The 23,829-nt window shown below is 44.1% G+C and overlaps 1 protein-coding gene across 3 annotated transcripts in view; it reads right to left on the bottom strand.

Annotated features, from left to right (window-relative positions):
• NARS2 (asparaginyl-tRNA synthetase 2, mitochondrial) overlaps nucleotides 1-22,261 on the bottom strand; it is a 49,926-nt gene extending 27,665 nt beyond the window's left edge. The window contains exons 1-7 of one of the 3 annotated variants that reach the window (XM_068930646.1): nucleotides 22,130-22,244; nucleotides 21,645-21,720; nucleotides 19,983-20,092; nucleotides 19,350-19,470; nucleotides 18,524-18,664; nucleotides 15,007-15,087; nucleotides 6,536-6,636 (exon numbers count right to left, since the gene is read on the bottom strand). In XM_068930646.1, the coding sequence (XP_068786747.1) occupies nucleotides 6,536-6,636; nucleotides 15,007-15,087; nucleotides 18,524-18,664; nucleotides 19,350-19,409 (383 nt within the window). In that variant the 5' untranslated portion in view covers nucleotides 19,410-19,470; nucleotides 19,983-20,092; nucleotides 21,645-21,720; nucleotides 22,130-22,244. Of the gene's footprint in view, nucleotides 1-6,535; nucleotides 6,637-15,006; nucleotides 15,088-18,523; nucleotides 18,665-19,349; nucleotides 19,471-19,982; nucleotides 20,093-21,644; nucleotides 21,721-22,033; nucleotides 22,064-22,129 lie in introns of those variants that run through there. The other 2 variants (XM_068930645.1, XM_068930647.1) reach the window with 2 other exon arrangements.
• Nucleotides 22,262-23,829: the final 1,568 nt, after the last annotated feature.

Genomic DNA, 23,829 nt, shown 5'->3' with positions numbered 1-23,829 from the left:
TGCTTGCTAAAAAACCACTTGAATAACTAAACAGCAGCGGCGTGATCCATACTCCCTAACTATTTGGCCAAGCACTCCACGCTTTGTTTATTTAAGTCTCGTAACACACCTAAGCATTATATTGCTGGTTTACAGATGGCAGGAGAATAGGGGAAAATAGACACACAAAGGAAATGTGAGTTAAAGTCGTGCCATCACTTCTGCTCCAGGCTCAAAGATCTCATCAGCCTGGTCTTTAGGCAACTCTGCTGTACTTTATTCTCAGCAGAGCCTTGTTTTGTCCCAGTTTTGATATTATTAGTTCTAATTCAAGTCTACAATAAAACTACAAATTAGCAATGATAACTCATGCTGGGCTGATGAAAGCCGCCACAGTAGACAATGACACAAAATGTTTCAAAGATTTAAATAAAACAGGGAGCAAAGACCTCTTTCAAAACTTAATTATCCCAGTGACTCCTACATTAAGCCATAAAAAAAAGTACCACCAGAAGGGAGGGGGGAGAAGAAAGCAATTGTGTTAAATCTTTTCTCTTTTGGAGTGGAAAAAACATGCGTTCTCCACCAACTGCATTATAACAGCTTTAAAGATTCGTCATTTTTCTTTTTTTTTTTTTTGTAAGTCCATTTTTTCAGATGGACACTGGCTCCACAAACTATGATAATGTGAAATCCTAGCCAGAAACTACATCTATGGGTGCACTCTCTTAGTGCCTAAAGAGAGTCATGGTTCGGGCTCCGTTTCAAAGTTTGTTTGTAGCTCTTTAAAATCTCCAGGATCTCAAATTCAACAGTAACCAAAGTAAGTAAATAACTGCCCTAAACACCAGAAAAGTATTAAAAGTTATGCTAAGGGCAACACTCTCCAGCTATGACATGTATCCATATTCTACTTTGTGTGCAACAACTGTAAGCCTTCAAAGAAACCCAAATGCACATATTGCTGTTGGATTTGTGAATCTATTTTAAGGAAAGTTATGGGAGCAAACAGGGAACTAGCTGCCCACCTTAGCATCTCGTACCGGAGCCAATTCTCAGGGCACGTGCAAGGGTCCCAGGGACACGGCTGAACGACAGCTAGCCTCAGCACATTCCCTGTGTTTCTCACAAGAGAATTACTTGCTCCTCCATCCTAAAAGAGTGGAGAGGACCAACAGCATATCCATTCAGACTGCAAAGCTTCGACCAGCCAACCAAACCTAGATTCGCTCTTCTACCTACAAACTTTATATATTCTGCCTCCCTGTAATGCCAAGTCATTAGCAGTCACCGCAGCAATCATGAACCAGACTGAAGCATGCAATAATTGATTAAAAGCAGACATGCCACGGTTGCTTTTTATAGCTCCAATTAAGTGTCAGTCTAATTAATGGAAGTTAGTGTGCTAATTATAAGAGTCCGTGTTGTGTGTCAGACTCAAATGTTGTGCAAGAAATGTCAGAGGTTTTTGTTTTTTTTTTTTTTTTAAAGGAATCCAAGGTAAATAATTACACTCGTATTTGTTAATTCTTAGCAACAGGAATGCTATACAATCGGACATCATTCCTGCAGCTGCATTCAAAAGTATTTAAAATTGTACAACATAGAGCAAATATTTGCTTCAAGACAATGCAATCTGTTCCATCATTAACAAGCGGTTTTGCAACCAAATTTTAAGGCTGCATTTTTCAGACTCCTGAAAGCAAAGTAACTTTTTTGGAAGAAGGCCTCAAATACATTTCTTTTCAACTCTGCATTGTCTTTCTGAACACCAAACCAAAATAACAGCTCTCTCCCTTTCTTCTTTCCTTCAAAGAGCAGTGAAATATCAGCATTTTAAAAATGAAATTAGTTGTCATTTAAGTATCTTCTGAAATGAACACAAAATTCAGTGCTTTCAGCTCTCTGCAAACTCAGACACAGATAAAGTGATTCGGTTGAGTCACACTTTTCAGAGTCTCTCTCTGCAAACAAAAGAGCCAATTGCAGGACTGCAGAAAATATCTAGAATAAACAGGACAGCAGAGAAATTCATGATGGCTGAGAAACCAGATGGATGTGCTTAAGGAGATGGGAGTAGGATTAAACGTTTCAACTACATCAAATTTGATAGCTAGACGCTCATGGGCCGATGTCAGTGTGAAAGGCTGAGATTTCAGTTTAGGCAGAAAAATATAGGTCCTAGGGAGAGCCACTGCACTGAAAGTGAACTACAGAGATGATTTGTGAAGATAGTCTTGTGGATGAAAGGTGGAGAGGAAAATGAGAATGAAGCCAAGAATGAGTTTAGAATTAAAGAATCATTCAGGCTGGAAGGGATCTTAGGAGGTCTTTAGTTCAACCTCCTGCTCCAAACAGGCTCAGCAATCAGATCAGACCAGGTTGTTCAAGGCTGCATCTTGAAAATCTCCAAAGATGGAGACTGCACTGCACTCTCGGCAACCTGTCCCAATGCTCAGTGGTCCCTTGCGTGATTTTTTTTTCCTTATATCCACTTGGAACCACTGTTGTTTCAACTCATGTCTCTTGTCTTCCCACCTTTTATCATTGCAAAGAGCCTGGGTCAGTCTTCGCAATAATCTTGTAGGTATTAGAAGGCTGATACTAAACTGCCCCTAAGCCTTTTTCCCATCTGCAAAGCAGGATGGACCTCCTGAGAGATAAGAGAGCAGAAAGAGAGCTAGGGAGAGCAAGGAAGAAGAGAAAGAATTTATTCTGAGACTTAAGGAGGGGATAGATCCCAGAGCTTTTAGAAAGAGCAGTTTCAGTTATACTAATGATGTAAAAGACAGAACAGTCAGCGCCTGGCAAGGAAAAAGGGACAAGGAAAAAAAAAGTCAATGCAAAACAATGATGCACTGATTATTATTATCCCAGCAACTGAAAGGTGAGAAGCAGGTAGAGCAGGGAAGCATACATGGATGAAAGAAGAAAAATTAAGTGAAGCCAGTGAGCTGTACTTCTTGGCAACAATTGTTTTTGGCTGACTACAGTGTGCCTCTGAATCACCATCAGCTGTCACAGACCCTCCAGACGAGTTCAGGTCCCTAAAGAGGCCTTTATCCTCACAGGTGGATCACGGGATGAAGAAATCCCACGAGGACTGCAGACTTCATAGCAAATTAATGACATTTAAAATCAGTTATCAGGACGCACACAGTCCTACAAACTTCCACCACTCCTACTAGTTCCTGACTCATCTGAGATTTAGAAGACTAAAAGGAAGAGCTGTATTACAGAATAAAGACCTTTCTGGAGACCTTAAACAGCCTGGAGATTTATAGAAGCTGACAATGATTCAGACACACAGCGCAGTCAACCTAGATGCCGTCACTGCAAAGATGAAGTAAGATGAAATGAGAAATTGTGCCAACTGGGCCATTCATATCAAACTGAGAGACAGGATGAACTTCTCTGACCTTGCCTTCAATCACAAGCATACACAGCATAATAGATAGTTAATAAATGAGGGAACAACCCCCTTCTCATTTTTTCCTGTAGAGAAGAAGAGTAGAACCTCCTAAGTCATAGAAAGCTGCTTTACATCTGTTAGGAGAAATAGCATCAAGCTGCGCTGCCACGAAATACGGCCCTCAGTTCTGGACAATGCACAGGCACTCACACACAACAGTAACAGTAACACCCTGTGGATTGCAAATGAACTCTCAGCAAGAAAAACAGAAGATTCGGGTCCAGACAGATAAACGTTAAGTCTACCTCACACCTCCCCTACCCAGACTTTTCCAATCACAGTTTGGAGTCCGGTCATGAGCTCTCTAAAACAAAAGCCAACTCCAAACAGACATGACTGTCTACCTAGTCGTCTTTCTGTCCCCCCCTCCTCCCCCATCAGATAAACCTCTGAATAAATTCCTCTCATCTGTCCTGGTCCACCCCTGGTTTCTAATGGACTTCTATGGGATCTGTGTCTGAACTCCCACTTCCTGCAGAAAGTGACAGCAGGATGTGGGCCCAGCCTTGATGCCAAGGGCCCACAAGCATTTTTACCTTGGTCTCCTCATCCAAGTTCTCAGGAACCAGTTGCTTCTGAAAGCCTTGAAAATGCAGCAAGTCAATGTTTTTATTTAAGTTAAAAGGAATTTCTGAAGAATAGTCCCTTTTCTGGCCATGAAAAATTGAGGCTGGCAAAAACAGAAGGGAGAGGAAGGGTTAATTTCACACAGTCAAATCCAAAACACAATTTGTATTTTGGCCGTTTCATTTACTGAGAAGACCAGAACTTTTCCATTTTGGGGGAGTTTGGTACTTTGAAAATATCATCAGAACACATTCATTTGCCAACCAGTTCTGATTGCTATCATGTACTTACATTCTCTGATCACGTAAGAGTCCTATTCAAAGGCTAGGACCCAATTTGCTAGGCTCTGTACAGGAAACCACAAATAAAAGCCTTGCATTTTCCAAAGGGTTAATACCTTAATTCAACTGTGATGCATCACTACAGTGCTTCTGCATCCAGAAGACTTTCTCACTTGATCTATTTTTGAAGACTGCAGCGCTTCAATAGCACCTCAGCTCTAGGCCTCAAAAACTCATTGTGCTTAAATAAAATAAAAAAGGAGCAGGTTCACAGAACAGCTATGACCCACCATGGATAAATACAGCTTATCTAAGTTTAGATAGCACTAGATCCATTTAAAATGCCTGGAAGAACAATAGGCTACTGTAAAATAAGAGCATGAAGATGTAACACAATGTACTGCATGCTGAAGAGTATTGCTTTTTTACCCGTTCTTAGAGAACAAGGTGCACCTGAGTGGTATCTCTGGAAGCATACTTTAGCAGACAGGTCCTGTATATACCCCGTTTAGCCTTCCACTCCATCCCAGAGCAGGCTATGTTCAATTTAAAGGGAGCAGATTGATGTAACAGAGACTGTATTTGAAGTTAATCATTACAAATCATACTTCTCCTTTGGACTTATTTAATTTGTGGAATTACATCCTTCAATAAAGGTCACAAGGCATGAAAGTCAATTCAGTCTTACACATGCAAATACATGCCATCCCATCTTCTTAGAGGGATGCAAAAACTCTGTCATCTCTACAGTTAAGCAAACCTTTTGCTCATTAACTTCTCACAGCTAATGTCTAAGAAGATGTCAGGCTTTTGGCTGCCACATGACCTGTGCTTCTGTCATAGCAGCCAGGGCACCACATGAGAGTATGTCAAAATCACCCTGCCCATCAAGAAACATTAGGCTGAACCACTGAGCTTGGCACGGTCTCAACAGTCCGAGGCGGTTTAGGTGGTCTGAGAAGAGACACCATCTCTCAGAAAGAATAAGACAGGCAGAAAACAGCTTTCTGTAGAACTTCATACCTTTGGAGTTGAAGGCAGAGCTTCCCCTTTGAACAGGGCTACAATTTCACTGTACCTATTTACCAACAGACAATTAAACTCTACAGCAGTGATTAAAGAAAAACAGGTAAATATTTATTATTCAGCTCTCAACACCGTATTTGAGGCACGGACAGCAACTTATGCTAAGACTATTAGAAATGTTCATTAGACTCCACATGAAAAGGTGCGTCTTTCAACTTGTTACTGCATTTTCTAAAGCTAGGGTTTCAACCCTCTCGTCTTCAGGACATTTGTACTGGACAATAACTAATCACTTCAAAAGGACGCTTGCATACCCTGTGAGTGCATGAACCACCGCTTTGGCAAGCGGCAAACTGACACAGTGCTACCTGCCCAAGAACTGGTCTCTGATAGGCTTTACCAGCAACTCCGCTGGTAGACAGCAATGCGGCTCGAGTACCACATCTGAAGAGAACGCACACTGTTAAGTGCTCAGGAAACTGTGCCTTCAATTAAGGGATTGTGCTGACTGACATCCATCTGTTTAATGTTCTGATTTAACTAGTTTATTGTGAAAATTCAGCGTAGATGAGGATCAAACCTACCAAAGGGAACTGTGGCTCTGAGACTGTGACACTTTTACCTCTAATAATCTCAGTGAAACATTAACATTAAAGCTTAAAGATAATTTTATTAACATCAGCATTAACTATTTGCCTGGAATCACTTCAGCAGCTGAAACGAACAAATCATCAAGGGTAAAAGTCATGAACCAGGAGAAATGAGAATCGGCAAAAGGAAGAAACAGCAGGAACGCTGAAGGACACAGAAAAAGGAAGACTGGGAAGAAAGGACGAGGAGAGGAAAAGAATGCAATAGGTAAAGTGAAAAAGATCTTCTCACTGACACTTGGCATATGTGAACAACAACAAAAAATGATATTTAAGTTAATACAGCTTTTGGTAATTGTCATACAGTCATTCCCAGTCATATATTGCTTTCAGTCTTCATTCCCGATCTCTGGCAAGCGAAAGAAGATTCCTAGTATTTAAAGCTGGTCCACACACCAGAATTGAAAAGGAGTCCAACTTTCTCCTGGCTAGACTGGACTCTCCCACTAGTGCTGCTCCATTTGTTTTTGGGACACATGTTGCAGATTCGGTTACCAACGAGTTAAAATCGCCCACAGCAGACTCCACAGATGAAGCCCGAAAATTCTTATTTTGCTCACCCTGCCATCACTTCCAAATGGAGCTGGCCAGAGACTGTCAGGAAGGCAGGCACATCAAAGAAATGGTTCTTTTCTGCAGATTCCTTTGCCTCATTTGATGTCTGTAAGTCAAAAAAAAAAAAAAAAGTCAGACTATCAGTGTTTGATTAAAGAGCACAGCTCCTGCTTGTTCTCCTTCCTCTTGCTCCTCCTCCGAGAAATTCCATGAGATTCAATCCAAACACCACTGAGATGGAATCCAGCAACGTGGAAAGTCATAACACAGTGCTCCCCATCTTTGTTGAGATGGTTTTAGAGCCTGTTAGTAAACAAATTCAAGCAAAACACCTTAAAAAAATCCACAGGATAAAACACTCCTGGGAACTCCCCTTTCTTGGGATATGATGCAGTCAATGTAGCTGCACAATGAAAAGCCCTATATTAGATGGGAAAAGTCACAGCTTACACCTCCTTTTTCAGTGACTTAGGAGGATATAGGTTATAGGCATCAGAACAAGTTGGCGAACTGTGGCACCTGCCATCAGTGTCACCAACAAAGCCTGGACATGACAGAACAGAGAAAGGATGTGCAGTTGCTTCAGCCATTGCTCAAACTAACGGGGACTGTAAATCAGATCCCCGACAATCAGTTACACCAGTTCAGCTGAGGGGAAGCAACTGGTTAAACTGACATAGCTTTATGGAGCTGAGTGTCTGCTCAAAGGGGACAGCACAAAGTCCATTTAGAAAGCCAAAAGCATGTGGCTCTTCACTTCTCTTCACCTCTTGCCTTTGTATGTGAGAAGTCAGGAGCTCTGAACCTCACTCAGAGTAAAAAAAATGTGCAATCTATGCATTTAAGCATGGACAGACTGAATTAGAACGAGGTGTTGTAGAAAGAAAGGAGATAAAATGCAAAATAAGACGCCCAAAAGGATGTATCCACCATGTTACAAGCAAGGATATGAACAAATAAGAGAGGTAGAAGTCTAGATTTTCTAGAATGGTCTCTAATTCTGGGTTCCCAGGTTGGCAGAGGAAATGCTGGATTTTCAGTAGAGTAATACATTTTATACATATATATATATATATATATGTATGTATACGTGTGTGTGTGTGTGCATACACATACATACATATATATGTATATATACACACCATATATCTATACATATATATAGATAGATAGATGTATAACCAAGGGACCTGAGGAGCAGGTGGACAAACCACATACCATGTTTTTAGGAAATGCAGACATACACAGTGAAAGTCCTTCTGGAACATTTTTTGAGGAACAATTTGCCCAGCAACATAAAAAGGAAAGATGACACCATATCAACCCCATCTCCAAATCTAAGTAGCGATTTTTGTCTTTCCTACAAAGATCAAGGGGGACGGGGGAGGAATTAAAGAATTTCTGTCATTTGGAAGTTCAAAGCTTCACGCAGCACTGCCTTCAAAATTCAATTTCAAGTCTGACGAGAAAGCAGAGCAGTATTTTCCATGTCAGGTACACTGACTTTTAACACAGACTTTTAAAACCAGTGCTATTTTCCTTTCATGGGCAAATTTGTTTCCATTGCACAAAGACCAACAGTAATCAGCAGAAAAAAAAAAAGGAATGGAATATCCTCTCAAGACTTCATTGCTATTCAGTCTTTAAGAAAACAGAACTGAAACAATATGGAGTTGGAAACATCACAGCTTACTCTATAAGCACTGAAAAAACAATTGATGTTTCCTTTCAGCTCTTACATATTTTTCAGGTCACTAGATATTTTAAGCATAAAAAACTACATATATTGGAAAGCTTTGCAAGCTCAGAATTGGATGGTGAAAAATGGTCTGAAAATCCTACCAAAGTAGTGGCATATTTTTTTTTTTTAATGTACAGACATAAACCAAAAACTAAAAAACCTCCACGATTAGAACTTTAAGAGCCATCTGAATGGCCTGCCCTTCACTGTTTTTTTAGAAAACAAAGACAAATGAGATAGGGATGACACTGAAACGCTGAAACAAAGCTTTGGAAGGGCCAAAGGTTCAGGAGAAAGAGAGAGAAGCTTAAAAGCTATTTTGAGAGTTAGTCAATGTATATCCACTTCAAAAATGAACGCTCCCTTCTGAGATAAGTTTGAAATACCGATTTTTAAAAATGCAACTCCCAGGAGTTATGCTAAGCGTTGCTAGCTCCACTAACTACACTAGTGCCTCTTGCCAGCCTGGTCCCCAGCTTGCTTTGTCTTAGAGAGGTTGGGACACTAAGGTTTGTTTGCCAGCCTTTGATATTCTGCAGTCTGCCATTTTCTCAATGAGTGGGTAAGTGCTGCCTTTGTTTTTAAAGAAAAGCTCTGCTGTTCATCGCAAAAATGAAACAGATCATCAGACAGTTTATCTCTTCACAACATCACCCTAAAGAAAAGAGCGAGCCTGCCTCCCTCCACAGGAGATCAATGGAAATGTGACAATGCATGGCTGCAACCCCAGGACTGCTTCCTTTCTTTCATTGGTTTTGCAGGTCCAAAAAAAAAAAAAAAAATCAAGGATGTAGAACCAGGTCTCTATTGTTTTCTTCAAATAAACCCCGAGTATTTGTTCAGGAACAATAAGGATATGAACAAACATGCAAACATCCACATACCACAACCGGAGGGCCATGGCTAAAACTCTAAAGAGAAGAGCAGAAGAGCTACCGCTCTACAGTTGGTTTCTCCTACTGGAAGTTCAATTCGGCTACATTCCTGGTTCCTCAAGTGAAAAAATCCCACCTAATCCTGTAGGATGCAACTTTTAAACAACAACAACAGAGATGGACTGGAAGCAAGAAAAGAACAGAAGGAATCAGCCATGAAATCTCAAAACTTCCCCCCACATCCACAAACAGGATACAGCTGTCTCCAGGAGCTGAGACTTGGTTTATTTATATGATTTTATGTCGTTTTTCATTCTCCAAATCAGACAAAATCTCAGCGAGGCCAGGGGAAAATGGAAACAACAGCAAGAGACTGGAGGATGACTGGAAGACTACAGCCCACGTGGACTTTTCAAAACCCGCAACCAGTTTGATAGATGCCACTCAGATCCTTAGATGCAGCTGTGCATTGCAAGTAGCTGATGGGCTGGTCCTAAAAGAAGGTGCAGAGTATACATAGCAAAATTTAGATAAAATTTTACCCCCTTATCACCACCCTGATCACTTCCCTCTCCAGAGCTGCCCGCTTGACACAAAGCTTGATGAATGGGTGTTGCGAGCTGCAAAATTAATCCACCTGCCACCCAGGGAAAATGAAATGTCTCCCTTTTCCTTCAGGAGCAGGAGGGACCACTTCTGCAAGGCAGTATCCTATAATCAGCAGCTTCCCATTTCACATATGCAAATATTGACGAACCCGCTGGAGATGGTTCCTCCTCCGTTTTACACATCCAAACACAGAAACAGGCCGATACTTTCAAACGTCTATGATGCAGATTCACGCTCAACCCTTTGGACCAAGCCTGCTTCTTTATTACAAGCAATTACATGTAGTAAATGATAGAAGCTAAATTAAAAGTAGCAAATAATGCTACCCCTTCACTGCTGGCACTAAGTGAGATTGTTTTACGTGGCCTGGATTAGCAAATGAAGTAACAACACTGTAGTGCTTTTATTTCAATTAGCTGGACTTTTCTCCCACTTGCAAATCCAAAAATATCTACTTGATAAAAGATAAAAATATTTTGTTTGCTTTCATAGCATCGAGTGTACAACTGCCCAAGTTACAGAGGGGAGAGGGGGAATCGTTATGAAACGTCTTGGCATCTTGGAGTGAACGCACTCTGAACACACCATGATTGGAAGTCAACATCAAAGGCTTTTTATTCTCATTCTAAATGCGAGAACAACTGGATTTAGTACCTGTTTTGTCTTCCTTCTCCTCCAATGTCTAATGATTTCATTTAAAATTATTCCCTTTGATGTCAGTCTCGTATTAACTTTTTTCTTCGGGCAATTAGCTTCAGGGGAAGTATAAACCGTTTGATTTTGCCTTTCACTCTGTGCAAACCAAATGCACGAAGGGATCAGAGAAGACTTGAAAAGATCATAGAATCACTGCTCAAGCTCCAGTACAGGCCCATGACACAACGCTGCTGAAGCTTCACAGTACTAGAAATTTAATCTGGACCTGCCCTCTGTGATGTCCCATTCTAAAACACGAGTGCGTGTTTCATTTTAGACAAATGCTGCAAAACCTGTAACTCCCAAAAAGACCTCCTTGCAATTCCAGTCCTAGTTCTGGTCAGCCGGACAATATTGCGAAATAGCAATGTTCAACTGGACACTGGGCAATCATAGCTGGTTCTGCTAGGAGAAATACATCATAAATACAGAATAGGACTAGGGGCAGAGATGCAGCAGGTAGAAACAAATAGAAAGTGGAAAAGCCAGGAAAAGGAGAGCGCAAGCCTCCCTGAGTCCCAGCTCTGCTGAAAAACTCTCTGAAGTCCCAGTCTCCCAGGTACTGGCTGCCTCCCAGACCATGATGTATCTCTAAAGGGGAAACACCTGACAGATACCAATACTTTTGAATTTAACTGTGATTCTCCCCAACAGATCCCAGTCTCCTTTGATGCTGACAAAGCTATTTTTTAGAAGTACTGAGGGAACGGTAGGTGTCAGTTTCTACATCGTCAGCAAATAGACGTACATATTTCTGGTTCCGTGGTAGGCGAGATCACAGACCTGCATTCTTCATGGACCTAGATACTTTCACATTAATTCCTGTGAGCGTGTGGGGGAAAAAAAAACACCCACAAACACACACACACCTTAGAGAAGAATACCTGGATGGCAATAAAGGCAATACAAAACACGTGTGAGATCTACTTTAAAGAGGTGTGAATGCCAATACAGCTGCTGTGCTTTCTCACTCACTGGACACCAAGTTTTGTTAAAAGGCTATGGCTGCACGGCAGGGAAGGTGGCTGCTTTGGGCCTCATACTGGCTGGTGTGCCCTGGGTCAGGAAGACTATTCCAGAGGGTACAAGAGACTGCACCTTCCTTACAGCAACTGAGGATAGTCAAATAAGGAAACTTGCAAGGGTGCAAAGAAGAAGAGGCAGAGCAAGAGACCCAGAAAGCAGGAAGCCTTCAACATAGACTGAGCAGGAGGCTACTGAAAACAGTTAGGTGCAGCTGCGCAGCAACTAATGTGAAAGAAAGGTGGATTCCCTGTGAGGTGTCCCCTGAAAGGGGCTGCGTAAAGTTTCTTGCAACATCCAAAGCCGCTATGCATGCTTAGGAAAAAGAACTGTGAAGAAAGGACCTGCTCCGAGGAGCTCAGAAAGCTGGGGCAGAGACATCCGTTCTCAGATTAAATCAAAATAAAAAGGGGCCATCTCACCCTCAATCTGAATTCTCCCATTTCAAGAGTTACCTTGTCCTACTTTGCATTCTACTAAAACCCAGCTTTCCACATGTAAAGCTCTTTTGGTGTTTCCGGTGAGTTCATTTTAAAGAAAGCATCACATGCAAGAAGGCCTCCTCCCTCTGGTTTCACCTGAGGAGGTTGCAGTCCAGCGTGCAGAAACCCACAAGGTGGTACTGCTGATGTTCCGCACGCTCGTTAGGGTCTTGCTGGCTGTTTTCACACTTTTGCCAATTTCACCTCAAACTCCTCTTCTCCTTGAACTTAGCTTTCTTCCCCCCACCACCGCCAACTACGGCGAACAGGTTTTCTTTGAAGTTCTTGCCATCTTGCAATTTTTTTCTCTTTATCTCCTCAGCTTATCACCCTCTCTTTAGTGTAATTTATTGTTAGGGTATTTCATTTTAAAATATTTACCCAATTGATTTGCCCAGCAGAGAGGAAAGGGATTCCCCTCCACCCCCATCCCAAGTCCCAGTATGAGAAAATCCCAACCAAACTATGCACAGACTAATCAGTACTCACAAAACCAAACAAAGATAATAAGGAAGCTGGACACATAAACAAACAGAAATCCTACCGGATTAAGAGGTCTAGGAATAACGGACCATATGTCTTTAGTATCTTGAATTAAAAGGGAAAGGCTTCTATTTTCCCATCACTTCAAGTCTCACATAAAAGCAGATTCCTCTTCCCTTCACTTTCCACCATCTCTAAAGAATGCACAGGCCCGAACAGTGACTAGACATTAGTTAGAGGATTAAAATTGCCAGTCAAGAGAAGACAGCTATTAACATGTTGACACAGAACGACAGGGGAGCTAAATGCAACCTGTACTAGGGTCCTAAAGGCTACTGATCCAAAGTTTTCAACTTCTTCCCACTAGCAGGAGGAGAGCTAAACGAGAGAGATTATCTGCTTCATGCACTTCAAGCAGCAGATATATTTTAGCTACTACAAGTTCAGGAGCAAGAGGACATAAATTTACGTTCCGGTCACAACTGGAGGATTAGTTTTGAAATCGTAAACACAGGATTTATGTATTTTTTTTTTAAATAATCTACTTTGCAGGTCACTTTCACTCCATCCTAGCACCATAATTCTTGGCTACCACTCAAATACAAGAACAGTAACTCACTCTCTCCCTGCCCTGTGCAAGTAGTGAATTTACGGTTGGTTTAAGAGTGACATAATACAGAAGTTAAGGAACATATCGACGTTTAGTTTGATCAGAAGCATATACAAGTTTTGATGTGAATACAGTAAGAACACTGTTACCCTTATTTTTATCTGTCTGAGAGCAGCACATCCACAGCCCAAGGAAGGCTTAATTTCCCCCAGATTTCCACTTTCAAGACACAGTCTCACCGTTCCAGGGGAGTGAAGCGGTCACAGCAGGACAGAAAGTGGTCCTGGCTCTCTGCTAGCCAAGACCAATTCTGAGCAGAGGTTTGGAGAAACAAAAGCAAGCCCACACTAAATGAAGCCAGATGATGAACTGCTGCTCAAAAAGAAAACAGGAAATCAGGGCAAATTTCCCATTTCCTAGCAGCAAGTACTTCTCTGAAACCCTGACTTTGTGGTACAGACCATCCAACGGGATATGACTCGGCACTTACTCCACACCTTTCAAGCGCAGCTGTCACCATGTTTCCCCACGACAGGCATCATTTTACACATAAGCAATCACATCGGAGCGAGATTAAGAGATCTGCCCTAAACTATGCATTTAGTTAAGATCCAGTTTATACAAGTTTCAGCCTCGCACTTTTACCACCTCAATCAACATTTGCATCAGTGCTTCTGTTACGACAAGCCACCTACGCTGTAGTCCTGCATCCTTTACAGCTTTCAAGTGTATACAATTTGTACCAAAGACATAATATACTGTACAGCTGCAAACTGTATAATGTTTTCATCATTAAGTGTCACTTGTTTTCACATCTTAATTTGCATGCAACAGCCTGGAGCGAACCTTTGGTAGCATTAAGGCTTCTCAATTCAATAGGAACGATTTAGTTTAGCTAATCAACTCTATTGTCACAGCAAGTAAAAAGCTGAGCCACACGTCCCGCTCTAGACTGGTCTGGAAGGGAATCACTAGTAGCACAGGTTAGGCCTCGAGATCCTGAAGAGCCAGTACATGGAGGTTTTTTGTCATGACGCTGTGCAGGCAGTGGAAGACGTGACCCTGCAGCAAGCAACTGCTAACTCAGCAATTTTGATTTTGCTTCGAGATGATTCATCAGCAAGGCTGGAGCTGATGAGCATAAGCGGCAATAGATGTAATTGTTTGAGGCAGAAGAGTGCATTTCAAATGTAGAAGTATAAAGGGCAGATGGATTTCTCATGATTCATGGACACGAGGGTTAGGAATCATGAGAAACGTGTGGGGAAGATCTCAATGGTTATAGCTGTACCCAAGTTACGAAGAAGGTTTTCACCAGAGATGTTAAGGCTTTCTGCTAGTACTTAATAAAGTGACAGACTGGGGCATTAGCTTGGTAGGAGGAGAGCGATACCTCCGGCAATACTGGCGGGAAGAATTCCTACATACAACAAGAGGAGCTCTTATGGAAGAATAAATACACGGGTGAAAAGTAGTTTTTAAAAAACTGCTGATTTTCTTTAAGGACTCTTATCTCATGGTTTGAAGGAAGAGAAACCAGGTAAATTATATTCTCCATTTTACAGCTAAGAAGCACGTGTGCGTAGCAAGCAGTCCCAAATGTCCCGTCCCATTTCTTGGGCTCTTATGACCAGATCTTTCTGTTTATTAAGATGTTCCGTGTTCTTCTGTTGCTCTTTGTAAACTTTTCCACAGTACCAAGGACAGAAAAACTTCATCAGTACAAAAAGTGCTGACTAACGCACAAAACACCTCCCCCCCGCCCAAAAGAAGTAATGTATCTCTAACTCTGTCTCATTTATTGGTCGAGACAAAGGACTAGTATATTAAAAAAAATAATCACAGAACTACGTGAAGCAAAGGCTTTATAAAGACAAATGTTTCCTCTAACCTTCAATGACTCCAGAACTGCTCTGCAAGCAAAAAATCAAAACAAACCCTACCCAACCCAACTTACCTCAATTTGAAAGAGTTCCCCAGCACCTTCACAGTCATTTGATGTAATTATGGGGGTATGAATATGCACATAGCCATTTTCCTGAAATAGACAGGATACTAAAAGTTAATTAGTTAAAACTGTCAAAGGTGAACTTGAAGGATGACATCAACAAGTACACATAACAACACAGCTACGAGACCCCAACCAGGATAACATGTGCAACCTTTTAGGCAATTTCTGCCTCACATGGGCAAAGATATGGGACTAGCTAAATATTAGCGGGATTTACAAATCAAGTGTATTGCTTGGGCTTTTTCTCCATGTTTCCTAAGGAAATGAGATTTATGCCATTGCTATGTTTTTTTCGTATCTGTCCCCATACCAGTCCCCTTTCTTTTCACCTCCTCCAACAGTGTATTTTTGACCAGTTTCTACCAGATTTGACCCCTACAGCCTCAGCTCTTCAGTTTCTACCAGCTTTTGGAAGTCAGAGGTTGGACAGAGGACAACCTTCTAGTGCTCTTCATTAAGAGAAATGTTCAGGTATGTTAGATACCAGAAATCACGCACTGCCTGGGAGAGCGCGCTTAAAAACACCCAGTCACAGTGTAAATGTCAGTCACACTTCAAAGTCAAGCTGATTTTAAGACAGGGTATAAGAACCCTGGCTTGGTTATGCTCTAGGTACTCCAAGAATCACTCCTTCAAATAATGGTTTACAGATCCAGCAGAGGCCTCCAAAGCCAGGAAGGCTGTAGGAAGAAAAATCCTGTTCTCCGGGTTTCTTTGCAGTGCAGTCATAGACTTTTAGAACAGCTGCAACCCAATTTTCAATGAAAGGATACATCAAATAGGCTTCAGACAAATCACATCCAGCAAGTTCGAGGCAAAACCGGGAGCAGAACTCTTCTAACCACCTCCTTCCTAGACTAGTCTGCACTGACAAGATCTCTGGTGGAACGCAGAGATTATACCTGTGGACGCCAAGGAACAACAGACAAACAAGAAACTAGTACTACCAGATTTCAACTGCCAGCAGAAGGAACTGGTTTTCTCCACATTGCTGTAATGCCTAGCACAAAGGAAGACCCTTGAAAATCAGGGTGTCCCAGTATTACCATGCTACGGGCAACGGTGTAGCACATCCTCTTGTCTATTTACACAAAACATTAACCAAAAAGTTAAAAAAAAAAAAAAAAAAAAGAAGTTGCCTTTAAAAGCTAAAGTTCCACAGCTTTCACCAGAATAACAGAAATCTACCGTTCACACCACAGGCCCTAGTCCTTAGCACCAGCTAGTTAAAAGGCTAGGAAGACCGCAGCAGGATTTACAGCTTATCATGAGAATCAAACTAAAACTAAGTTAGACCAAAGAGCTCATAAGCACACGCATTTCATGGAAGTACCTCGCAGGGCCAAGAGGGAGCAAAGTCCCTACAGGCAGCTCTAGGCTACTTTGCTACAGGTGCAAAGAGCCTGGTTTGATGAGTGGCTGGCAAGAGCACCTTAAAAAAAAAAATCCAGTTACAACAAAGAAAGATGGTTTTGAGCCAGAACTACTTGCTCTGCCTGGGGAAGGTGGTTTTAGCATACCAATACAAAATGCACAGCCTCCCATCCCCGTACCAGATCACGGTGGAATATTGCCCAAATTACTGCAACTGTAACCACCGCATGAGCAGAGAAGTACATTTCACACAGAAGACTCTCTGCATGCTCTGGAAAGGAACGTGAACCGCAGGGGTCAGAAGACTGGTGTCCACGATTGTGAAGCCCATAAAAAAGCTCTTGCATAGTTCCCCTTAGTAAAGCTCCTGAACTACTTCGAGTCACATTAGTGGCCCTGACAAATCTGTAAGCTAGTTAACCTCCAAAGTGGAGGTTGCCATTCACACCATAATCACTTTACTGTGCTGAGGAACAATATTTCTATTCCACATGAACCAGAATACTCAGGGAAAGACTTACAGATGATGCTTCAGCCTTCAACTTCCAAAGCAAAGCCATTTGCTATTAGTCATTCACTGCTGGCTGGAAATGATTATGCTAAAACATTTTTAAGTTACAGAGCGTTTGGATGACTTTTCAAGGTATGTTTAAAAATGCCATTTATCTTCTTTCACCATTAAGCTCTTTTCAGTTTTGCACAGTGAAAACAGTGAGGTTATACTTTTATCGTATGTTCTGACAAAGCCAAGCCTCAGATTGCAGCGTTCTTGGGATGAGGCAGCTGGCAATTTAAAAAGAGTACTTCCTTTTCCTCAGAAATGAAACTAACCACAGGCATGCTCCTATGAGAGCCGTGACATAAGCATCTGTAAATATTAAGTCTTCACTTTATTATACCTGCTGCTGAAGCTAACAATAATTTATATTTTTTAATACTACTCAGCTCTTGAGCATTTTAACCAAGAAGATATGTCAGAGTTTGAGCTGGAGCTACTTTGGAAAATTAAAGCCTTTGCCAGAATAAGCTGCTCCTTCGTACCTCAACTCCTCCTTGCCCTTGCTTGAAATTGTAAACTCTTGTAGGTAATGCCATCTAGTGGCTAGAGACTAGCACAATCGGATTCCCAAACAGAGTCAGGTTGTGTATTAAGAGCTGGCACAAAACTGAAATCGACAATAGCTTTACGTGACATATTATCTTTATCGAGCCTCTTAAAAACCTTTCTAAGCAACATGCAATTTCACTCCAATAGCAAGCCTTCTCCTCCACTGCAAGCAAATTCAGAACCAGAAATTCATTCTCAAGAATTCTGACCTTTTCTTTGGGTCAGGAAATGAAATAATTACTGCATATGAATTTTGCAATCAGAATGCTTTGTATAGGATTTTACTCGAACTAGAGCCACAAACAAGCTTATTCCAACGAACAGCTTTAAAAGACAGGGCTTGTGTGTGCTATAGGACTTGCAACCTTTCTTTATCTGCTCCCACACAGAATCTCATGGTCTCTATATGGCATCTGGCATCAGAGTTAATTTGCTGCCCCCTGCTGCCACTGCCTGTACACAGCTTATGCCAGTGCTTATAGCTTAAGAGTCTCAACACATCCATGAAATACAGGTGCCTCCCATACATCAGTTTAAGAATGCATCAAATAAGTAATGACATCCAGACAGACTTGTAATGCAGTACTAGAAAGGTAAGAACTGAAAAGAATAACTTGAAGCTCTGAGTCAGTTTATCTGTAGCTATCCAGCATCGCAAGACTTTTCCATGCGGGAGGAGGTTTCTGTCCAAGGACTATAAGGTCACCTCCAACGACCAAGTCACCTCCAACTGCAGCTTCGTGAAAGGGATAAAACAACAGGAAAGGGGTGGTGGCACACTAACACAGATGTGGTAACTTGATCATAAGCAGCAGTCTAGCCAAGGGCTCAATCAGGCCCAGACCTGTAAAGAAAACCACTGTGTACCAAATCCATACCCTCCAGGCAACGCACCATCACTCCCCTTCCTCTTAACGAGTTACCGTGAAACCTAACCTGGGGGAGTGTTTGACACACAAGACTCGGTACAGGAGGGAATACCTTGAAAAATGAGTGGATCGCTGCAGTGGCTTCGCTGCGGACTCTCAAGAGGGAGCCCAGTATGTTGCTCCTGCAACGCAGGTGAGGGAACTGTCGGACGTACTCGAGAGGGTGCCTCTCCTTCATTTTCAGGGGGAATGCCTAAAAGCAACAAAGGAAGAAAAATAAAAGGATGAGAACACAGAGTCAATATAATTTGACTACTATCCATGAAATATCATCTCTGCCTACTAAAATTCAATCTGCATTACAGAGTAGAGAAAAAAAAATTGCTTTTGCCTATCTTTCCTAGTTATTTTGTGGATTTTATAACCCTCGAGGCCAGAGGAAGAGCCACATGCACAAGAGAAGGTAGTCACATTCCAAAAATGCTCCACCTTTTGAATGTTGAGCCTCCCTGAAGACAGCTGCCCATCTTACCACTGGAATAGTGGGCTGGGTCTAAATGCGTATTTTGATGCAGGTGGCAGATACGGTTGTTCTTTCTGCCACAATCTGTAGTATTTAGCCTGTCTCACTGTTTCCCCTACTTGTATCCAGGCCAAACTTACAGCATGGAAACCAGCTGGCACAGGTAAGTTACTCAGGGTGGGACAAAGGCACACTCAGCTGCCAGCATTTGCACCAGTTTCCATGTAGAAACAGCTCTGCCCCAGAAGAGAGCTTTTTTCCTGGTGCTCCCATCTATTTGTTTCTCCTTTGACGTACTAGACCCTGTGTACACCAGTGAGGAATCAGAGCCCGTGGCAGCATTCAGACTTAAAGAAAATACAGTATGTAGCACGCTGTCACATAAAGAGCTGGACTGCCTGCTGCAGCGACATACCCAAGTATCACAAGGTCCCACCACACGAATCGTTTCGGCTTTCAGCTCCATGTTTTGCATCTTATGAGGACTTTTGACCAGTTTCCCTTGCACTTCCACTGCGCTTCCAAAAGTCAGATCTCTAAGAAACCAAGAACAACAACAACTAACCAGGCACTGATACAAAGTCAACTATATTCAGAAAAGAGATTCCTGTTAATTTTGCCGGACCACTAGAGATGAAGCCCTACAGCTACAGCAACTCTTACAGTTGATGAAATGAAAACTTATTACATATACAGGTGGCAACACAAACAAATTCACGGAGCTACAGAAAAGTTTAGGACAGAGTAGTCCAAAATGCCCACACAGCTACAGCCATTAAGAAAAGGAGGTTCATACTAACACCAGGGACCAGGAAGTTGAACCACAAGGCTTCAGCTAAGCTGAGTCAGAGTGGCCAGACACTTTCCATCCTAAAAACACATCTACAGACCCCGAATTGCAGTTGTGCCTTCCCTGTGGTCAGGTTCCAGCTCCTGGATGTTCTTCCAGCCATCTGGAGAGTCACTGGCACAAGACAGAAGGGCTGGGCAGACCCCTCCAAACACGGATCAACACAGATTTTTCTCCAAGTATGTCAAGTTGACATACCTATTTTCCAGGCTGGGATCAGCAACCACCTGGAGGTTTTCCAGAGAACTCCCATCATTTATATGCAAGAACAAAACCTCCTTCTGGGATCGGACAGAGCGGACCCAGCCCTAGAGGTAAAAGAAAAGAGAAATTTGTTACTGCTTGGCATGAACTCAGTGTAGTTATGCTCCTCTTCCGGCTGAGCTGGACACATCATTTCAAATCTATTTCAACTTCTTATTGAAGTCAAAGGAAATATTCCTTTAGAGGCAACAAAAATCAGCGTCAGTTTTGCTACTGACTTCAAAGCAAACAGGAGCAAAACCTCAGGCAGAGGCCCCAACCTTCCTCATCAGTACAGCAGGGATCACTAAGATCTACCGACATCTCTCAAGAGCCGAGAATACTGAAATTGGCCAAGCACTTTGAAGATGAAAAGCATTCTAGCAACATGCATATTCTTATTTGCGATGTCCTTTCAAAACACATCTTCCTGCAATGAGATCAGGAATGCATAGGTCATTATGATAACATAGTTAAGGCTATTTTGATGATTTTAGTATCGTATTTTTTGCTGTGCAGAGAATTACCTGTCAGAAGGTCCCAGCTGAAACTTGTTTATGTGCCCTAAGTCATAAGGCTGTTATAACAATGATGCCGCAGCCAATAGATTTAGGTGAAAAATTAAATATTAATTCAAAACCAAAATTAACATTCTGACAGTTTGGGATGCTTCTCTTTACACCTCAAAGTCAAAAGCATTTTCTAACTGAAATTTGAAAAGTCGCCACTACGACTTAACAAATTACTATCGTTTGAAACGTTACCAAGCCTCCTAAACAAACACACTGCCTGCATGTGGGGGGGGGGGGGAAGTGCACTCTCATCCAATTTGAATAAAAATAATACTACACAACAGCTCTCTGTACCGGCAAAACAGTAGAACTGGCCACGCACATGTGCATGGCCACCACTTAATTTGAGTATGTCAGTGTGAAAGAAAACTTTCTTTACAAAGAAATTAAAATTCACTGTCCATACTCAGACACCAAGCAGAAGCAACAGCATCCAAAATACAATTCCCGTACTTGCTCCCTAACACACTAGGGTTAAGACAAAGTTGCCCTTAAAAGAAAAAAATACCCACTGGGGTGCTTCAAACTCATCTTATGAAGATACTGTAGAGAATAAGACAACACAGCACTGATTAAACCACCAAAAAGGGCTCATTTTTCCAATCACTTGTGTCTTTTGCTCAAGTGCCCAAGTAGTTTCAAAGACTCCAAACTCAGCAAGCACTGGAGGGATTTTAGACCAAAAGAAAAAAAAAATTCTAAGCAGCCTAATTCTACTGTCTGGACTGAAGTAACTGCGAGAATTAAACAGTACCAAAAGTAAAACCAATTTTTAAAACTACAACATGACTGCTAACACAAGTAGGGCGTTTTGCAGGCTCACGTGAAGAGACACACGAGTACTAGAGACACTCAAATACAGATCTAACTTCCCAGCTAAGACGCACCAAACACATTTTAAACCTGCCTTGGGTATTTACAGAGAACCCTAACAGCTCGCCTCTGAACAGTAAACGCCTATCGAAGTGGGGTGGATGGGGGGGGGGGAGAGAACAACTGCATACAAGACCTGTGGAAGATTATAATGCCATAAACCTAAACATACCACAAATTTAAGTCTTTTCTCCAGGGAGGCATTTAATCTGAACGTCCTCTGCGGGGTGCCCCACCTGCAGCAGTAGCTAACGCAAGAAACAACAGCAGCCTGAATAAACGGAAGCCTCATCACCTGGGCATCCCAATATTCTCACGGCTAAAGCAACGGCTGCTTAACAAGTATTTCGCACTGTAACACGCCTGCAGCCACTGCGCTTATATCCCCTGTACTCCAGAAGCTGATTAAACCCCCAGAGCACACCATAAACGTTATACTTGATGTCTAACGCTTGACGTGTAACAGCTGGTGCTTTCCTTAGCTTCTCCCCTCATCAGTACTCCTTGGTGAAACGCGTGAAGGCCCTCAACAACGGCTTGTTCCCAAGAGCTTCCTCCCACCTCATCAGGCGGGTCCGGGATTCAGTTCAGCTTGGTTTGAACGTCCCCCACCTCCCCCCCCCTCCCCGAGGCGCCGCGGCACCCGGGGCCGCGCACCTGCACCGCCACGTCGCCCGCCGGCTCGCGGGCCGCCAGGGCCTGTCGGACCCGCAGCCTCGTCGCCGCCCGGGCCGGGGGCAGCGCGGCGCAGCGCCGCAGGGCCCGCCAGCCCCGCCGCGCCGCCAACATGGCGCCGCCCCCCCCCCCCCTCCCCGCCGTCGAGGCCGGCCAGCCGGCTCCCGCGGGCCGCGGCGCCCGCCTCACGTGACCGCTACCGCCAATAGCCACCGGCGAGCTGCCCCCAACACCTCACCGAGAACCAATCGGCGGGAAGAACGCCGAGACCCCCCCCACCTCCTCCCGCCGAAGGGCCGCCCCTTCCGGCGCGCGGGCGCAAAGGGCTCTGGGAGGTGTAGTTCCCGCCGGAGGGGCTGTGTGGGCGGGGCGGGGCGGGGCGTGAGGGGCCGGGTCGGCCGGGGGAGGCAAGGGGGTCCCCATGGCGGGGGCAAGGGGTCCTCGGAGGGGGCAAGGGGTCCCCATGACAGGGGCAAGGGGTCCCCAGGAGGGGGCAAGGGGTCCCCACGGAGGGGCAAGGGGGCCGCATGGTGGGGGCAAGGGGTCCCGTGGTGGGGGCAAGGAATCCCCATGGCGGGGGCAAAGGGTCCCCATGGAGGGGCAAGGGGTCCCCATGGTGGGGGCAAGGAATCCCCATGACGGGGGCAAGGGGTCCCTATGGCGGGGGTAAGGGATGCCCATGGTGGGGGCAAGGGGTCCCGTGGTGGGGGCAAGGAATCCCCATGGCAGGGGCAAAGGGTCCCCATGGAGGGGCAAAGGGTCCCCATGGAGGGGCAAAGGGTCCCCATGGTGGGGGCAAGGGTCCCCTGGTGGGGGCAAGGAATCCCCATGATGGGGGCAAGGGGTCCCCTGGAGGGGGCAAGGGATCCCCATGACAGGGACAAGGGATCCCCATGATGGGGGCAAGGGATCCCCACGGCAGAAGTAAGAGATCCCTGTGGAGGGCAAGAGACCCCCCTTGTGGGACAAGTGATCCCTATGGCAGGGGCAAGGGATCCCCACAGCAAGGGATGCCCTGGTGGGGGTAAGGGATCCCTATGGCAGGGGCAAGTGATCCCTATGGCAGGGGCAAGAGATCCCCACAGCAAGAGATGCCCTGGTGGGGGTAAGGGATCCCCCTTGTGGGGCAAGGGATCCCTATGGCAGGGGCAAGGGATCCCCTGCTGGGGGAAGGGATCTCCGTGGTGGGGTCAAGGGATGGAGAAGGACAAGGGATCCCCTTATGGGGGAAGGGGGTACCCGCAGTGGGGGCAGGAGTTTCTCGTGGCAGAGGCCAGGGATCCCCATGGCAGGGGCAGGGGATCCCCATGGAAGACAAGAGATCCCCACGGCAGGGACAAGGAATCCCCACGGCAGGGGGAAGGGATCCCCATGGAAGACAAGGGATCCCCACAGCAGGGGGAAGGGATCCCCATGGAAGACCAGGGATCCCCATGGAAGACAAAGGATCCCCACAGCAGAGGGAAGGGATCCCCATGGAAGACCAGTGATCCTCATGGAAGACAAAGGATCCCCATGGAAGACAAAGGATCCCCACGGCAGGGGGAAGGGATCCCCATGGAAGACCAGGGATCCCCATGGAAGACAAAGGATCCCCACAGCAGGGTCAAGGGATCCCCATGGCCAGGGAGAGGGATCCCCATGGCAGCACAAGGGATCCCGTCGCTCACCCCGGGGCTCGG

The sequence above is a fragment of the Struthio camelus genome, chromosome 1 (assembly GCF_040807025.1).
Source record: "Struthio camelus isolate bStrCam1 chromosome 1, bStrCam1.hap1, whole genome shotgun sequence".
Lineage (NCBI taxonomy): Eukaryota > Metazoa > Chordata > Aves > Struthioniformes > Struthionidae > Struthio > Struthio camelus.
This window is presented reverse-complemented; position numbering and strand designations above follow the sequence as displayed.